The following is an 18,201-nucleotide window of genomic DNA, read 5'->3' as shown; positions in this document are numbered from 1 at the left end:
TTACATCTGAGACCAGAGTGCATCCACGTCCCCATAGGAGCATTGCAAACAGTGTTGTATTTTGTATTGCTTATTTTTCGTATATGTTTTCTTTTATGTATCCATTGTATTCTAATAAATCCTGTTGAAATTAATTGGATTTGTGTCCAAATAACATCTTTTCAGGTATAGTGCGCCAAACTCTATATAAACTAAATAACAATATGTTTGTAAGGAATTGTAATTTAATTGATAACAGACATTTTGTAAATGCTGAACAATGGTCTGCTGGTAGACCCCAGATGTCCTCGTTGTCTCCTGTGCAGCGATACCTAACTTGTGCTAACAATGTCTCGTTGTGTGTGCTTCCTTCCTCAGGAGAGAAGCAACAGTGCTTTGAAGTCCCATATAATAATTTCTTGTATGATAAAGATCATGATGCAATGAGCGCAAGGATGATGGAACAGAATATAGCCAGCCCTATGGCCTACCTGACACCAGGGGTATTACGTCCCATAATTCATACTCCTCCTACTGCCACTGCTGAAATGGTTTCTGTTATAAGCAGCCTTTATCCGATGTCACTCGCACGTGTTGATATGTCTAATGGCCACCTACCCACCCAGCCAGATAAGAAGAAACCAGCTGCAGAAAGGTGCCTGTCCCCAGCTGCCAATGCTCATCAGGACTCCACTGATACAGACAGTAGCCACGAAGAGAGACCACCTTATCCACCCAACTTAAATGGTGCACAAATGCGGACAAATAGTGTACTTCAGGCCCCCAGAGAACACCCTAGGGTGTGTGATATCCTTAGATACCCTGGCCTATCACAGCGTGACCTTCTGCAGCTGCTGAACAAAGATGGATGCCCATTAGGGGTCTACCGATGTGACCACTGTTATGTTTTGTTTCTGGATTACGTCATGTTTACCATCCACATGGGGTGCCATGGATTCCGAGACCCCTTTGAATGCAACATTTGTGGGCATCGCAGCCAAGACCGCTATGAGTTCTCATCTCATATTGCACGTGGCGAACATCGCCTTGGCATGAAATAGCACGCCTACCAGCCTGACGCAGCAATGACTTGTTTTGCGTAGTTCCACAAATGGAAAGAAGCACAGCTATTCCCCCATGAAAGACTGCAGTTTGTAAGATTTCTTCTTTTGCTCATTCCTCCAATGTTTACAAAGAACTTTTGAAGAAGTATTTAAGTACAGTTTTATTTAAAACTTTCATAAAAATGTTGCTAGTACAGTATGTTGCTGTTACCCTTGCGGTCTGGGTTAACATTAGCCTCAGCATTAGTATAAGGAAAAATGACAATGTATGAATTTTGGTGCCTCTACCATGGGATGTCTCTCTTATACCATACAAAGCTGACAAACGAGCACTGAAAATAATCCCCTTTCCGGGGCTTACGTCCCCCTTTTAACATATTTTAGGGTATGCAAATAAATATTTTCTGTGTGTTTTATAGCTATCATCTTACCAATTTTTTTTATATATATTAAAAAAAAATGTTTTATTGCTTCAATATATGTATTTTTCATAATGGGATAATACCTTGTAAAATTATTTTTTAAACAACACGTTTGTATGACTCTTCCTTGCTAAGCATAACATAGGTACCATGATATATGAGAATAAGGGGGGTATTCAATCTTGGGTCACGGTCTCGGTAGGTCCCAACAGCAGTTTGCCTGGCTCGTTTTCATTTTGCTCTCCTGCATATCGGCAGGCGGGATTCAATGTCCTGTCTGCCGATCTGCAAAAGGGGGCGTGTCAGCGTAAACGGACGGGGATTGTAGAGATCTGCCAGTTAAAACAATTAACAGCCATTATCTGCAAAACGGGCCTGACAGCTTTTAAAGTCGATCTGCCTCTTCAATGATGTTGGGAAAGACAGCATTGAGTAGGCACCCACCGCTATAGTATGTAAACCAAGGAACACTAACAGCCCAGGGTTTAAGGAAGTCCATACTTGAGCACAGGTGACTTATTTACTACGAAATTTATTTTGATTTACCCAGCTGGGATATCACTAAAAACTGGACTGTTACAGGTACATTTACTAAGATGGGAGTTCTATTGAAGATGGGATGTTGTCCATAGCAACTGATCAGAGTCTATTATCTTCTAGAGGGTGCATGCTAAATAAATAGGAAGCCAAATCTGGGACCAAGGTTTGAAAATATGGGAAGAGGGGGGCCCTAGACTGGACACCCTGTAATGAGAGGTGCTACCTTGCTGAGATTTTTAGCTATATGCAAGACAGAGGGAGTTTGCAGGTGCACTATGCACTCATTACTGCTAACATATATTCCTTGTATAATTTGTTTATGAGGTTGTTAGCATACATTTGGCCAAAGATATGTACCTGCCCACCACGTTAAGGTCACCTCTTTAGAGCAGGTCCCTAGCACTATGGGGTTCATGCCTGGGGCACAGGGCACCCCCAAGCCAGTCCAGCAAAACCACCCCAGGGCATCACATAAATAAATTATAGCTGTGAAGTGTAATAGCGTGTAAAGTGTCATAGAATGTAGGGTATGTGTAAGCAACTAATAGTGATAAAGGGTGTGTCAAAAGTAAAAAATATTGTGAAAAAATACATATAAAAAAGACATACATAGAAAAATGATGATATGTTTATATGAGTCTATGTGTAAAGTAGTGATGCCCTGGAGTGGTCCAGCCAGACAAGCCCAAGGGGGGCCCACACCCAGACAACAACCCCAAGAAAACTGACTGTTATAAAGTATTAGGATTTACGTGAAATTATGCCTTCATCACAGTTGTGCAGTCATTGCTAGTCCCTGTTTAAAAACATTTGGGGGTGATGGGGGAGGGGTGCTAATCTAGGAAGAAGCAATCTCAGTGTTTTCTACATCAGTGTTTGAAAACACTGATGTAGATATTTGCATACAGCTATAAATAGGCCTACCATGCTATCCCTTTAATCTGGGATATTCCGATGGATCCTTGGTGCAGCAGCGACAATCCCCGGCTCCCATCCGGAGGTTAAACACATACGATTTGAGCCCTTTTCATGCTTAGCCCAATGCCTTGGAATCGGAAGAAAAGATCCCCAAATCCTACTTGTGGATGGGGGCCTTTACACATGTTTTGTGACTGGCTGGCTTCAAGTCTGGATTTCAGCTGGCTTTAATCAGCCACAGAACTGGTATTATTCATGAGTGTCCCACTTTAAAGGAAAAGTAGGGTACAGTAAGACTAGATATAACGATTTTCAGCCTGTGAATAGGCTTAAAATGGACAATAAGAAAGCATGGACACTGTTAGCCAGAGTCACCTATTTAGATGCCATGTACAAGTCCAGGTGACCTCCACATAATGCTATTTTTGAAGTGCTTCCATGCAGATTTATGGGGATATTTAATTTGCTGCGGGCTTCACCTTTCCACTAATTGACAGTAAAAATCCCCAAGGCCGGGGAAAGGCTATTCAGTTAGATTAAAATCAAGCATTGAAACCCACTAATTCTGCATAAACGGTTGGCATAGAGTGCTTTACCCACACAGTCAGGATCACCTCTGGAATTATGCTTCAATCAGTAGGCACACACCAGAAAGCTCTTTGTGGTATAACTCGTTTTTATAATGAAACTGGAAACGATTATAATACAAACTGTTAATCAGAACAAGTCAACTGTATATGAGCAGTGTTCATTATTGCATGCTCCATCTCTCTCCTTCATGTCACCTTCAGATCATCACACACCAGAACAAACAAGTACAATATACATCACAGACTCTTATGCTGCTTTCCCACTGCCAAACCTGCTCTGACCCGTTTTTTTTAAACGTTTCTTTAACCGGGTCAGAGCAAGTTTAACCCCATTCACACTGCATGTTGTAAACGGTATATTACTGGTTAATTACCTTTTTGTACCTTTAACATTGCACCCGTTGTGAAAGGTACATGGTAGTTAACCAGTAATATACCATGCAGTAGGCAGCAACTAGTAACACTCCCTCTCTCTCCTGGTACCTGGCTGCGAGGTAGGCAGCGGGCGTGCATGGGTCCCTAGGAGGCAGCGGATCCTGCTCATTATATATGCACATATGAATGAGCCACTCATTACATATGTGCATATGTAATGAGCGGACCGCTAGTTCCCATTTGCAGCCAATGAAATCACACTCTCCTAATGGACCTGCATCCTCCGCCTGAGCACAGCCTGCATTGCCCGGATCCCCAGGATTGCTGCCAGGTACCAGGGGAGGGGGAGGGGGGGTACCAGCTGCAAGGTACCAGGGGAGGGGGGGTACCAGCTGCAAGGTACCAGGGGAGGGGGGCAGGACAGGTACCAAGGAAGGGGGGAGACCAGTGTGGGATACCATTTAAGACCTTTTTCCACTGCCAAAAAAATGGGCCTTAAACGAGTAAAGCACTGCTTTTTACCCGTTTAACAAATACCGGTATTTGGTAAGTGGGTAAAGCACCCTGGAGCTTTCCCACTGCAGCTCTACCCGTTTAAAAGGGCAAATTACCGTTTAAGAGCTGCAGTGGGAAAGGGGTATAAAACACATAAACACACACACAACAGCTCCATCTGCTGTCCCTCAGTGTTATTGCATATCAAGTCTCAGTTTGTTGTATTATCTCAACATAGACTGCTGAATTATTTTTTATGATCGTTTATTTATATGAGGTCATAAGGAGGGAGGGCCCTGCTTGTGAGAGCTTAGTTTAATCAACATTAATCTCTCAATCAGACATGTTCTAACTTGCACTGGGTTTGTGAAATGTAATTTAGATTGGACACAATTGTTTTTGACACAGATAAACTTTATTAGTATAAAACCGCCAGTGAAATGGCTAGCCACCAGCACTGGCCCTGGTATACATAGTAGACAATGTCTAGGTTGACAATCACTAGATCAACCACTAATGGTCGACAGTGAGTAGGTTGACACCTAAAAATGGCCGACATACTGTACTGTAGGTCAACAGTCACTGACGGTCGACATGAACATGGTCAACACATGAAAATGTTGACAAGTTTCTCATGGTTTTGGAATATATGATGACATTGACACCGTATAAGTGTACTGTGTCCGCTCGCCATACTTTGGACACTATCATATTCCCCACTGGGATGGTAAAGTAGGAACAAAGAAACAAACACGAAAAACATGTGTCAACCTTTTTATGCACCTTCTGTCAATGTCGACCTAGAGTATGTGGACCATTTTAATTATAGACCCTACTCACTGTCAACAATTAGTGGTCGACCTAGTAATTGTCGACCTGTCGGCTGGATACCACGCGTACTGCGTGCAATGACTGTTTGAGTATGATATAAGCAGTGGTGAACTGGCCCAAAGGGGGACCCCCGATGTCTGGTGGTCCATCTCCTCCACTAGGTATCCGGTTCTACCCTAGTGCACTTGAATTATACAAATGTAATACTATACGGCACCTTACTATGGTGTATTCATTACAGTGTATTGTGTTATTAGTGTGGTATATGTGCATGCATGCAGTAGCAGTGTATTATATACAATTATACAGTAGTTATATTTTATTTATACTGTATATACGATATACTATATATATATCTTTATCAAGGGGCCCAGACCATGCACAATGGTTAGGTAGGACTCTATGCTGTCTGTCATACGCCCCGACCACTTCATAACCCAGTGGTCCCTTCATGACACAGACTGACACTGGGAACAAGCAACTGTTAATACTGCAGACTAGTCACCTGGCCTGTATCAATTTTGCATTACTTTTTTAGTTCAGTATTATATCTGATAACTATGTTCTACTGCTTATTAGGCCCATATCTTCTCTATGGATAATATATATATATATATATATATATATATATATATACACAGGAAGAAGGAGCGGCACTCGGAGACTTGTAATCGAAGTGAAGAAAAAACTGTGGTTTATTCAAGCGACGTTTCGGGGCTCGCACCCCTTTCTCAAGCCACACACAAAGAAAGGGGGTGCGAGCCCCGAAACGTCGCTTGAATAAACCACAGTTTTTTCTTCACTTCGATTACAAGTCTCCGAGTGCCGCTCCTTCTTCCTGTGTATATATGCTGCCTGGTTCGTCCGGTGTATCGCTACGAGAAGGCACCTGAGCAAGGTACAGACATTAAACCCTGGTTTACCCCATGAGTGCCGGTTCACTGGGACTATATATATATATATATATATATATAAATATATATATTTGAAACCAAACCAAAAAATGATGAAATTGAAGGCGATACTTGGTTAATATATAAAATATTTATTATAAATTTCTAGTTGTCTCTAGTTCTAAAGGTGTTGTGTCTCCAGCATCAAAGTGGTGGATTGAGAGGTTGGTGGCCTCTCTTGGGACCCATGGGCAGATATTTTAGTGCTTGGAAGTGGGAAGTGAAACTCACGGCTCGGTGGCCGTCACAGACTGTGCATCAGTAAGTTCTTTCCATTCTCCATGGGACAAGGCTCTCATACATCGATTGCCTCACAGGTGCTCTGCTCACCAACTTTCACAATTTTCCTAACCCATCATGCATCTATAACTCTACAAGACCAGGTTTCTTGCGTTCACCCAAGAACAAAATTTTTTTTGTGTGAAATGTTTTTGAAACAGTAAAAAAAATCAGTTTGAGATTTGGGACTGAAGCACGTTTGCTAGCATGCACTTTTACCATGGATCTTGTAGAAACAGCTTCTTGTAATGAGATGGGTCACAATTACAATACACATAGGTTTATAGTTGTAAATGGATATCTTCAGGGTTTAAAGTGGTCATGCAGAGGTGGGGGAACTCCTTTCTCTATGTCACCTTATTACACCCTCTCCCCTCCCCCCATTAGGCAGAGACAGGGCCAGTGGTAGGGTTTTTGGCAATCCCCCTGCAAACTAGAATGCTTTTCTGTGAGAATTACTGTGCAGAGCAAATGTGGAGGTTAAAATGTTCCACCTCACCATTGGAGCTGGTAGAACTCCATTCCATCCTGTTCCCTCTCACTTTAACCCTTATATATCTTATATAAAGCCCAACATCCTTGCTCCTTGTTGTACTTTCTGTGCTTTCCAGCGGATGAGCTTGATAGCACGAAGACTGGCCTGCATTATTGTGTCGTGTTGGAAAACTAACTTGTAGAATAAGTCGGTCACCAGCTCCCCCCGAGAATCTGCATATTTCAGTGCAGTAAGAGGTGTGTAGACATGGTTAGTCTGGTAACGAAAAGGAGGCGACTCCATGGTGATGACACGTAGGGTATGCTGCAACAATAACAATCACAAGTTAGTAATTCACTATTTACTGCTGTCTTGCTACTTGTGTATTCCTATGTTCTCATTTGTGTGACAAAATGGATCAATCTCATTCTCAACTGACAATTTTTGTCAGACCTAGATGTGACTTACCACCGTAATCCTGGATAGTTTATAAAAAGGAACTATAAATGTAAGTATGTATATATACACACACACACACACACGCACAATAAAATATCGAGAGAGTGCTCCTTAGTGACTGCTCAAGGATAATTTTTATAGAGGTTGGATCTTTACTCCTTTCAAATAGCTTGAATAATACTATTTTTATTTAAATAAAATTTTTATTACTGTATTACTGTATTCAAGCTATTTTCAAGGCGTTATAAAAGTGTTGATATATATATATATATATATATATATATATATATATTTGTAACTGCAAGCTCATATGGTTATTATGTTAAGTCTTATTAAGGAGTAACGGTCAAACCAAATTATACTTGAACACAGTCACTAAGGAGCTCACTCTTATTCTATTATTGTGTATGTTGCTCTGCTCTCCTGATGGAATTAACATAAGTACAGTATCTCCTACTTGCCCTGTTCTCCTGCTGGCATACACCTGTGTATCTCCTGCTTGCCCTGCTCTCCTTCTGCCATACACCTGTGTATCTCCTGCTTGCCCTGCTCTCCTGCTGGCAGACACCTTTGTATCTCCTGCTTGCCCTGCTCTCCTTCTGCCATACACCTGTGTATCTCCTGCTTGCCCTGCTCTCCTTCTGCCATACACCTGTGTATCTCCTACTTGCCCTGTTCTCCTGCTGGCATACACCTGTGTATCTCCTGCTTGCCCTGTTCTCCTGCCGGCATACACCTGTGTATCTCCCACTTGCCCTGCTCTCCTCCCCGCATACACCTGTGTATCTCCTGCTTGCCCTGCTCTCCTGCTGGCAGACACCTGTGCATCTCCCGCTTGCCCTGTTCTCCTGCTGGCATACACCTGTGTATCTCCCGCTTGCCCTGTTCTCCTGCTGGCATACACCTGTGTATCTCCCACTTGCCCTGTTCTCCTGCTGCCATACACCTGTGTATCTCCCATTTGCCCTGCTCTCCTCCTGGCATACACCTGTGTATCTCCTGCTTGCCCTGCTCTCCTGCTGGCAGACACCTGTGCATCTTCCACTTGCCCTGCCCTCCTGTTGGCAGATACCTGTGTATCTACCCCTTGCCCATTTCTGCTGGCATACACATTTGTATCTCCTGCTTAACCTGCTCTCCAGCTGGATTACAACTGTGTATCTCCTGCTGGCATTCACATTTGTTTCTCCTGCTTGCATACACCTGTGTATCTCCTACTTGCCCTGCTCTCCTGCTGGCATACACCTGAGTATAACCTGCATGCCCTGCTCTACTGCTGGCATACACCTGAGTATAACCTGCTTGTCCTGATCTTTATGTCTCCCGCTTGCTCATCTCTCCTGCTGGCATACACCTTTATGTCTCCCGCTTGCTCTTCTCTCCTGCTGGCATACACATGTGTATCTCCTATTTGCCCTGCTCTCCTACTGGCATACATATTTGGATTTGGAATGGTGGCTGTTAATGGTTTCCAAGAGTATCCTGATGATGTTTTTTTTTCTTGTGAAATTCAGAAAAAGAAATAGCCGATTTCCATACATTTTTAACCAAGGTGTTCATTCTGAACTTGCCTCAGCAACTTCCTCAGGGGTCTGCCCAAGACTAGAAAATATGGCTTTGGAGTTCTTCAAGTAATAGTTTGTAAACATATCTGCTGTTTCCTGGTCTGCGCTGGAGTAATCCCCATGTATAGCATCTTCATAAACTTTCAACTCAAACTCTGTCATCACGGGACCTGGCTCTATAAGCGTAAGGCTGAAATAAATAAATCATTTGTTCACTGATCAACACAAGGATTTTCTGTCCCATAATAAATGCACTTTAATAATAGATTACAATATAAAAAATAATCAATGGAAAATATTCTTATGCTATTTTTTCCCATGGTTATTTTTACATATTCAGAACAATCAAACACAAAAGGGTGACATTTAATAGGATGCAAATTTTAGTAAGGTTCTGAAATCGCACCTTATGGCATGTTTTCAAATTGCTTGTTTTTTAAAGAAATTAACTATTTAATGGGATGCGAATTAGTGTCTGAAAAATGTGATGTTTAGTCATGAAAATGCTCAAATTAATGCACATGTGTGATTTGTGTAAAAATTAATTGGCGGCCATTGGCTGGTGGGCAGGACTAACCCCCAGCATGTTGGAGGAGCCATGAATGGAAACAATCATTCAGGCTTCTCTCATAGGGGTACTGCCAGGCGGAGAAGGCATCCATAGATCCGGGAGGCATGTGGTGAGTATAATTTCCCTCAACAGGTACTCTTTTGGATTCTACAGTGAGAATAGGACAGGCCTTCGTGGGAATCCATAGGTAATGTATGTGTGTGTGTGTGATTGAATGTAGTATGTAATAAAGTTATACTGTTCGTGTGTGTGTGTATTTTATTTTACTATTTGTCATGTTGTGGAACTACAAGACCCAGCGTGCCCTTTAATGCCCTGCATGCTAGGAGTTGTGGTTCTCCAAGTCCCTGCATGCGGTGTAGGCTTGCCGGGACTTGTAGTTCCACATCACACTAAAGTTTTATCCAAAATCAACCAATATTAACCATTTATCAGCCCGGTGCCGATGCTTCAGCCTGGGCAGGGGTAACTCTGGAGAGGGAGGAACCTCTTTATTGGTGGGAGTCTCCACTCCTCTAGGGTCCCTGCCTGGGCTGACCAGCCATGGAGATGAATGATTTTCCCCTGGCTGTGGCATTACTCTGTTGGCTGTTTGGGCCCGGTGCTGGTTGCCAAAATACATGGAAACCCCTACTCACTTTGTCCCCTGTATTTTGGGAACCAGGACCTGCCCTTCAGCCTGGTGCTGGTTTTAGAATCTTGTGGCTCACGTATGAATTTTGACCCATAAATTTCTAAAACCATGACCGTTTTTTTGTGCCCGGGGCTGGTTATGCTCAGGAGGGGAGACCCTTTTTTTATTTTATTCTGAGTTTCTGACACATTTTTGTGGACAGAACCATGCACAGATCGCACTGGTCTCTACATGGTTCTGTCAAACTCAACATGTTGAACTTGGTCTATTTGTTTTGCGATTTTTGGAAACGTTTTCCAAAAATCGCATCCTATTAAATTTGCTAGTTGTATACTTTTTAATGGGAAAACATCTGGATGCAAATTGAAGTGTGAGAAAAAATCGTCAGGTCAGAATGTGCGACTTTCATGGCAAGTACGATTTTTGCCTCAAATCGGACCCGATTTTTGGAAAAAACAAGCGAATTAGGCCGTTTTTTGACTAAAAATGTTATACATACAGTGTATTTTTTTTCTCTCCTGATAATTTTTTTTACCTCCAATTGGACACACCCCTGTGATGACATATATTGAAAGGTTTGCCTCTGTTTATTTCAATATATTGTAGTAACACCCACTTGCATGATTTTAGTTACTCTAGTTCATTTCTAGTGTATCTGATAAGTCGACATGTATACAAATCTGCACTAATTCTTGGTGGTTAAAGGCTGTCAAAAAGGGAAGCAGCTTCTTGCTCAATAGACTGGCAGTTATCCAAATGTGCCTATAAACAGAGTATTTTACATAGCAAACACCCCCAAATCTGATCTAGGACCTGATTTAGCTTGATTGGCAAAGCAAAAAAATCATGCAAATGGGTAAAACTATGTTGCACTGAAGCAGTTGGGGCAAATGTAACATGTGCAGAGAGATTTATATGCGGGTGGGGTATATTCAAACTGAAATGTAAATTGCAGTGTGAAAATCTGTGGGCTGCATACAAAAGCAGCCAGTATTTATCCTGCAGAGAAACAATATAAATGTATTTTGTCATCTTGCATAGCAATCTGGTTTGTTCCAGACACAAAATGATTTCTTTGTTTTCGTTTACGAATCTGGCCAATATAATACTATACTAATATAGTATTTTTGCAAATTGGAATACTTGTGTAAGTTTCACTCTGAAATGTACTGTCATACTGTATGTAGGTGTATGATCTCAACAAGTTTGCTACTGATAGTTACTGACAATCTTGCAAGAATAGTTTAAATACTCAATAATTACTAAAGCTTCTAAAAATGAAAATAAGTGATGTTGTCAATAGCAACCAATCAGAATCTGATTGGATGTTATTGGCAACATAATCTCTTTTCATTTTTAGAAGCTTCAGTATATGTACCCCTCCGTCCCCGTTCTGCTTGCTGATGGTGACATTCTCAACACTTCACAAAACATTTTCTAATCTTATATGTGACAGAAATCACGTTTGCACTTACAAAATATTAAATTTCAAGGCTTGGAATACCAGGCTCTCACAGAACCCTTCAACAGCAAACTTTGAAGCTGCATAGATATCATTGAATACAATTCCTGTTGAGATAAATGGATTGTTATCAAGAGAGAGGTATCCATAAATACTTTTTTTTAAAACTCACCTATTCATCAAAGCGTACCCTTCCACTGCATAAACCAGCTGGTTCTCCGACCCCTTGCCTGTTTCCTGTTTACATCCTGCTATCTAACCACCACCCCCTCGCTTGCACCTCTTGTAATCTGTCTGTCTCCCCTTTCTACTAGATTGTAAGCTCCTCTGAGCAGGGCCCTCTTCCGTCCTGTTGTCAAAGCCCACTTCTCTTCACATTTCACTCACAGCTCTCCTTTACTCAAACACTCAGTGACCATCTTCGTCCGCATACTCATCTCCATCATTGGCCTCAAGCCTCTAGTTGTATGTTGATTGAGTCCTCACTACTTACATTTAAGCTGTAATGTGTATTGAACTGTGGTGCTCTTTATTTGTACTGTATTTTTGTTATTTATTCAATGTTATGCCAAGTTTTGTCTCCCTGTATTGTTCCTTTGTACGGCGCTGCAAAACACTTGTGGCGCCTTATAAATAAAATTATAATAATAATAATAATTATTACCTATTATTTACAAAATCTTGTCCTATCCCATAACGCTGTATAACCTTTACTCAGTCCCTCACTCTGTGGGTTACATTACTAAGTTAGGAGTTCTATTGAAGACTGGATGTTTCCCATAGCAACCAATCAGATTCTACTTATTCATTCAGCACCTTCTACATAGAAAATAATATCGGTTATCGGTTTCTATGGGCAACAAGCCATCTTCAATAGAACTTAGTAAATGTACCCCAGTAATGGTTATAGAAGTCTAGATATTTGTTTTCTAGCACGGCGCCCGTCGCAGGTGATCGCATACCTTAACTTAAGGTATGCGATGGACGCGACCGACGCGATTTCAGGGCTATTTTTAGCCTTTTCCCCGACAATTAAAAAATCGCGTCTATCGCATGCCTTAAGTTAAGGCATGCGATGCGACCGATGCGATGGACGCGATTTTACATAGGGAACAATGTTAAATGGGCCAGTGGACCCAAATTTTTCATTGTATGCCCACCCTTATGGGTATTTTACATGTGAAATGCCCCCCACATTGTTAACGCCACCCCACGATGAACGCCAACCCGAAGCGTGGCAAGCGCAACGAGTCCGCGAGGGGCGGCGGTACGCGTCCTCCGACCTTTTCATACCCCCACTATCCACGTCGGCGTGGAGTTGATTTTATATAGTGTGGCGAGAGCAGCGAGCCACCAAGCCCGAAGTGTGGCGAGCGCAGCAAGCCCCGCGAGGGGACGCGTAATACCTGTGAAGTAATGCGCGTCCCCTCACGGGGCTCGCTGCGCTTGCCACACTTTGGGCTCGGTGGCTCGCTGCGCTCGCCACACTATATAAAATCAACTCCACGCCGACGTGGATAGTGGGGGTATGAAAAGGTCGGAGGACGCGTACCGCCGCCCCTTGTGGGCTCGCTGCGATTGACATGCTTCGGGTTGGCGTTCATCGTGGGGTGGCGTTAACAATGGGGGGGCATTTGACCCATCAGGGTGGGTATACAATGAAAATTGGTGTCTGGGGGCATTTAACATTGAGCCCAATGTAAAATCGGGTCCCAGGGACCATTTTATATTGGTTCCGATGTAAAAATCGCATCGATTGCATCGCATGCGATTTGGTTGCATGCGATGGACGCAATTTTTTAGGACCCGATGGATGTAATCAAAATCGCAGGCGCTGTGCTAGGAAACAAGTACCGAAGTCTATTATGCAGATTCAACAGCATCTGATATTCTTTCTATCTCTCGTTAGGAATTTAAAATAGTGTTCCAACCAATTGGCTTCTCTCATTTTTCAATCACACAACAGTAAAGAACTGATTTGCTGGAGGACCATTTACCATTCATAACAAATGATAAGTTGGTTTAATTCAATCAGTACACTCACATAAATAGGTCATAAATGCACATGTCACAGGTCTTTTAGGAAGATCTGACAAGTTGTTTGGGACAATTCCCAAACAACTCAGAATAGGACAGACAGATGCATCTGTGCATGGGCGATATACAAAATCTTGCTATTTGCATCCATGCATAGAGATCTGTGTGACTCAAATAGGGTGACCAACTCTTCCCTTTAATTCGGGGCACATACTAATTGCACAGGTTCTGTGGCTGACTTTCACCTGGTTTTAAACTGCCACACCTCAATACTCCATTTCACAGGATTTTAAAATGCCACAGAACCTGTGTAATTAATATGTGTCCCGAATTAAAGGGATGAGTTGGTCACCCTAGACTCAAATGACAACAATACTGAATTATATTTCTGCACATGTAAGTACCTTGTAATCCCATCACACTGCTCATCACCAGAATGTGCCCACTTCTCCGCTTCTTCATGTCCGGCAAAACCTCCTTTATCATCCTTACAACTCCAAAGAAGTTTGTTTCGAAGACACCTTGCATGTTCTCTATGGACTGGCATTCTATAGGTCCAATAAGCCCCACTCCTGCATTATTAACTGAAATAAAATTGTGCCTAGTAACAGTTCTCTTTGGGAACATTCATATAGGAGCATCAGCTTTAATATAAACAGTAAAATATAGAAATTATATTAAGCAGTGAAAAATAAATGCTATCATTGTCACTCATGGAACGCACCACTCACTGAGAATATCTATGTGCCTCTGAGGAATGCTGTCCACACATTCTCGGATTGACTGTTCACTCTGGACATCCAGTTCTTTTATCTCCAGTGTTCTATGAAGGGTGTCTCCTGCTGCTTCCTCTAAAGGCCTCCGCTTTGATAGGTTGCGCATGGTAGCAATGACTAGAGAAAGTACATTATAAATTAGTGATTGGCAACAAGTGGCTGTTTGTCCCACAATTGCGTATTGTCATAGGTATAGAGGGTACAGTGGGTTATAATCTGAAATAGAGGGCACAGTAATCCATCCTCACCTTCTTAATGTAGTGTAGCAAAATATGAACCCGGGGATACTGTAACTTATGAACTGGGGATACTGTGTCACACAGGGTACACAACATAAAGTGGACTAGGACAAACAATTGACCCACCAGTATATTTTTGGATTGTGGGATGGAAGCGGAGGACACCAACACGAGCAGGGGGAGAATATACAAACTCAACATTGTTAGCGCCATGATGAGATTTGAACCTATGACCTGTTGTGTGGCAGTAATGCTAACCCTGTCACCATTATAACTAGGGCACTATTATGGGGCATACATTTAACACATGCTGCACAGACTTGTCTCTTTTGAAGTATTGGACCAGGGGCCCCTTCAATATACTGCTATGGCTATTTTTTTTATTTTTTTAGATAGCGCAGTATATTCCGTTGCACTTTACAATTGGAAACAACAGTGATGAAACAAACTGGGTAGAAACAAACCGACATAGAGGTAGGAGGGACCTGCTCGCAAGCTTACAATCTCTTGGGATACTAGGATGGATACATAAGAATTCCATAGCATGGCAGTCCCAGATAATAAAACAGTCCTGATGGGATGCAATTAGATATAAATGCTGCTGGAGGTTGTCTGCGTGTTTCTGAATATAATAGGCTTGCCTGAAGAGGTGAGTTTTTAGGGAACGCTTGAAATTTTGGTGGCTAGAGGAGAGTCTTAGTGTGCGTGGAAGGGCATTCCATAGGGTGGGTGCTGCAAGTGTAAGTGGGAGCAAGTAATGAGTGTGGATGAGAGATGCAGATCTTGTACAGAGCGGAGAGGTCGAGTGGGGATATATTTTGAGATAAGCAAAGAGATATCAGTCGGTGTAGTCAGAGTAATGGCTTTGTATGTAAGTAGAAATATTTTATATTGAATGCGGTAATATACAGGCAACCAATGGAGGGACTGACAGAGCAGTTCAGCAGACGATGAACGTCTAGCCAAGATGATCAGCTTTGCAGCTGCATTCAAAATGGATTGTAGTGGTGAGAGTCTTTTCTTAGGAAGACCGGTAAGGAGGCTATTGCAATAATCAATGTGTGATATAATGAGTGCATGGATTAGAGTATAGGCTAAGCCCCTGCTTGTGGATATAAAATGGTTTATCAAGTTCTGCCACCTGTAAAATTTCATGTAAGTCTTCAATGACTCCCTGTAAAAATACAAACTTCATTTAATCACTGGAAATGTGAACCAAACAATTAACTACATTAAGATTATCTATATTATCTACATTAATTATCTACATTAAAAAATATATATATTCAATCCCAGCCGCTATTTACACCGTGCAAAAATAGCGTCCGTTTCCTACATTATTAGGTTGAATGTCATTCAACCTAATCATTGGGGCTCCGTTTTTCTGACTGGCAGACTATGTTCCCATGGGCATTGCGAAAGCGGGCTCTGATAGTTGGAGATGGCCACAGATTTGACAATACAGTTTTCGATAATACAGATTTGCCTCCTTAGGGAGGGGAACCTATTGCAGGTGAGTGCTGCCAGGATTGGATACTGTCGACCGCTATTTTCACCCAGCGGAAATAGTAGCTGGGATTGAATACCCCCCTAAGGGGGGGTAGTCAATCTGTGCCAATATTTCCCGACAAGGAAATTATTGGCAATCACCTATTCAATGCTGCTGTTAACAACAGCATTGAAGGTTGTCAGATCCAAGTTTTAAAAAACTCAGATCTGTTTTATCGGAAATGGCCGTGGATTGTCGGCTGACTGCCTTTTTCACAATCTGTGGCTGTTTTCAGCGATCCGAGGACTTTCTGACACTCGACAGCTAGAACAGTGAATTCTGACTGTCAAGTTACTATTGGAAGAACTGAAAATGGCCCAGGATTATGACTGACAGGATGTTCCGACAGTCGTAATCCCAGATTGAATACCCCTCTAAATGTGGCATTATAACAACCAAGCCTGTCACAAAGTTGTCATACTGTAGTTACAAAATCACACAGAATTACAAATGCTAAAAATAATAAAAATATATATATTTTTCATTATTCGGACAAGAAAAGCAAATACAGTATACACGAAGTAAAAAAGTGTTAAGACTTTAGAGAAAAATGAAAAGACAAAATACAATTTTTGGGAAAATAAAACAGGAATGAAAATAATAGCAGTCATAGGACTGTAAGGACTGGAAAATTGAACCTAGAAAAGACAGAGCCTTGAGAATGTATCTTATTCACTAATTTTCATTTCCCTTTCCTCTCCTCACTGAAAGAAGTGTGTTTGTGCTTATCAGTTTCACAACATTTTAAAGAGCATACACACGGGGCGATTTTAACCCTATTTCTAAGCAATCTCACTAGGGGCGAGGTGTACTAAGCCATAAAAAGAGATAATATTGAGAGTAATAAACCACCAACCAAGCTCTCCAATTTAATCAGCTCCTACAAGTCATTTTTTAAACCCAGCCTGTGACATTACAGTAAGGAGCTAATTGGCTGGTGGTTTATCACTCTCCATATTATCACTTTCCAAGCTTAGTACATCTGGCCCTCAATCGCTTAGAAATGATGCACGGATTGCTCTGTGTGTATGGCCCTCAGCAACTCACACTCCAGATTCCTCTAGATTGTTAGTATGAGGTTAGGAGGAAATAGGATGCTATAATTCATTCTTTTGACAAGCAAGAGAAAATTTACGATGCACTTAAATGTAAGTTTATATGAAATAAGGAAGCGCCTGCGTAAAACTGTACAACCAATATGCTAATACTGCAGGAGGTGTCCGTAGGAAGACACAAAATCAGATCACAATGTTCACAGCTCTTGGCTATCTATGTTAGCTGAAGCTTACTCAGACTGGCCATAGGAACGCCTCTGCCGGGGCCAGGAAGTCTGTGTGTGTGCGATGCAGGTCCTGGACTTGGCACACTTATTTTATTTATTTATTTATTTACAGGTTCTTATATAGCGCAGCAGATTCCGTTGCGCTTTACAATTGTATAATGGTTTTCCATCATTGCCCCCATTCCGCACCCGAAACACTGCAGCATGGCAGTGCTGTAATTTAGGGGTGACTGCAAGAGATTGTGCATGGCTTGTTCTACACATGCCTTTTATATACCACCAGAGGCTCCTTATGCTCCAAGGTATGCAAGAGCCACCGCCTGGCCAAATGTCCACCCCCCTGCCACCGAATCCCCCCCGGTACCATGCGAGGGGATGTATGCGCACATATCCCATCGCATGCAGCTGAAGGGGAGAGAAATCTTTCCAAGGTCGACGAATGATTTCTCTCCACTGTGGACATAAGTCAGTTTAAACTTACTTTATTTTTCCTTCGGTGTCTGCCGAAGAAGAGGGGGCTGGTGCTGATGTCATGTGACGTCAGCCGCCCGCCCCCAGGAGGCATCGGCCCACCCACATTCCCAGTGGAACGCCCTGCATTTTCATGGGGATGCCCATAAAACGCTGGGCTTACCCCTCGCCAAACCCATTTGCTCCTGGGGCCTGCAAATGTGCAAATACATGCGTGCGCATGCGCAGACCCCCC

The 18,201-nt window shown here is 42.3% G+C and overlaps 2 protein-coding genes across 3 annotated transcripts in view; one reads left to right on the top strand and one right to left on the bottom strand.

The window, feature by feature from the left end:
- IKZF3 (IKAROS family zinc finger 3) overlaps window positions 1-1,534 on the top strand; it is an 83,608-nt gene extending 82,074 nt beyond the window's left edge. For both annotated transcript variants that reach the window (XM_083147220.1, XM_083147219.1), the window contains one exon: window positions 358-1,534. In XM_083147220.1, coding sequence (XP_083003346.1) covers window positions 358-1,040 — 683 coding nt within the window. In that variant the 3' untranslated portion in view covers window positions 1,041-1,534. The remainder of the gene's footprint in view (window positions 1-357) is intronic.
- Window positions 1,535-7,005: 5,471 nt separating this feature from the next.
- The window catches only part of LOC146007067 (retinol dehydrogenase 8-like), a 30,613-nt gene continuing 19,417 nt past the window's right edge, over window positions 7,006-18,201 (bottom strand). The window contains exons 2-6 of the mRNA XM_083145455.1: window positions 14,381-14,542; window positions 14,054-14,233; window positions 11,626-11,719; window positions 8,952-9,135; window positions 7,006-7,245 (exon numbers count right to left, since the gene is read on the bottom strand). Coding sequence (XP_083001581.1) covers window positions 7,006-7,245; window positions 8,952-9,135; window positions 11,626-11,719; window positions 14,054-14,233; window positions 14,381-14,542 — 860 coding nt within the window. The remainder of the gene's footprint in view (window positions 7,246-8,951; window positions 9,136-11,625; window positions 11,720-14,053; window positions 14,234-14,380; window positions 14,543-18,201) is intronic.

Source organism: Crinia signifera, chromosome 6, assembly GCF_055691185.1.
Source record: "Crinia signifera chromosome 6, ASM5569118v1, whole genome shotgun sequence".
In the NCBI taxonomy this organism is placed as follows: Eukaryota; Metazoa; Chordata; class Amphibia; order Anura; family Myobatrachidae; genus Crinia; species Crinia signifera.
This window is presented reverse-complemented; position numbering and strand designations above follow the sequence as displayed.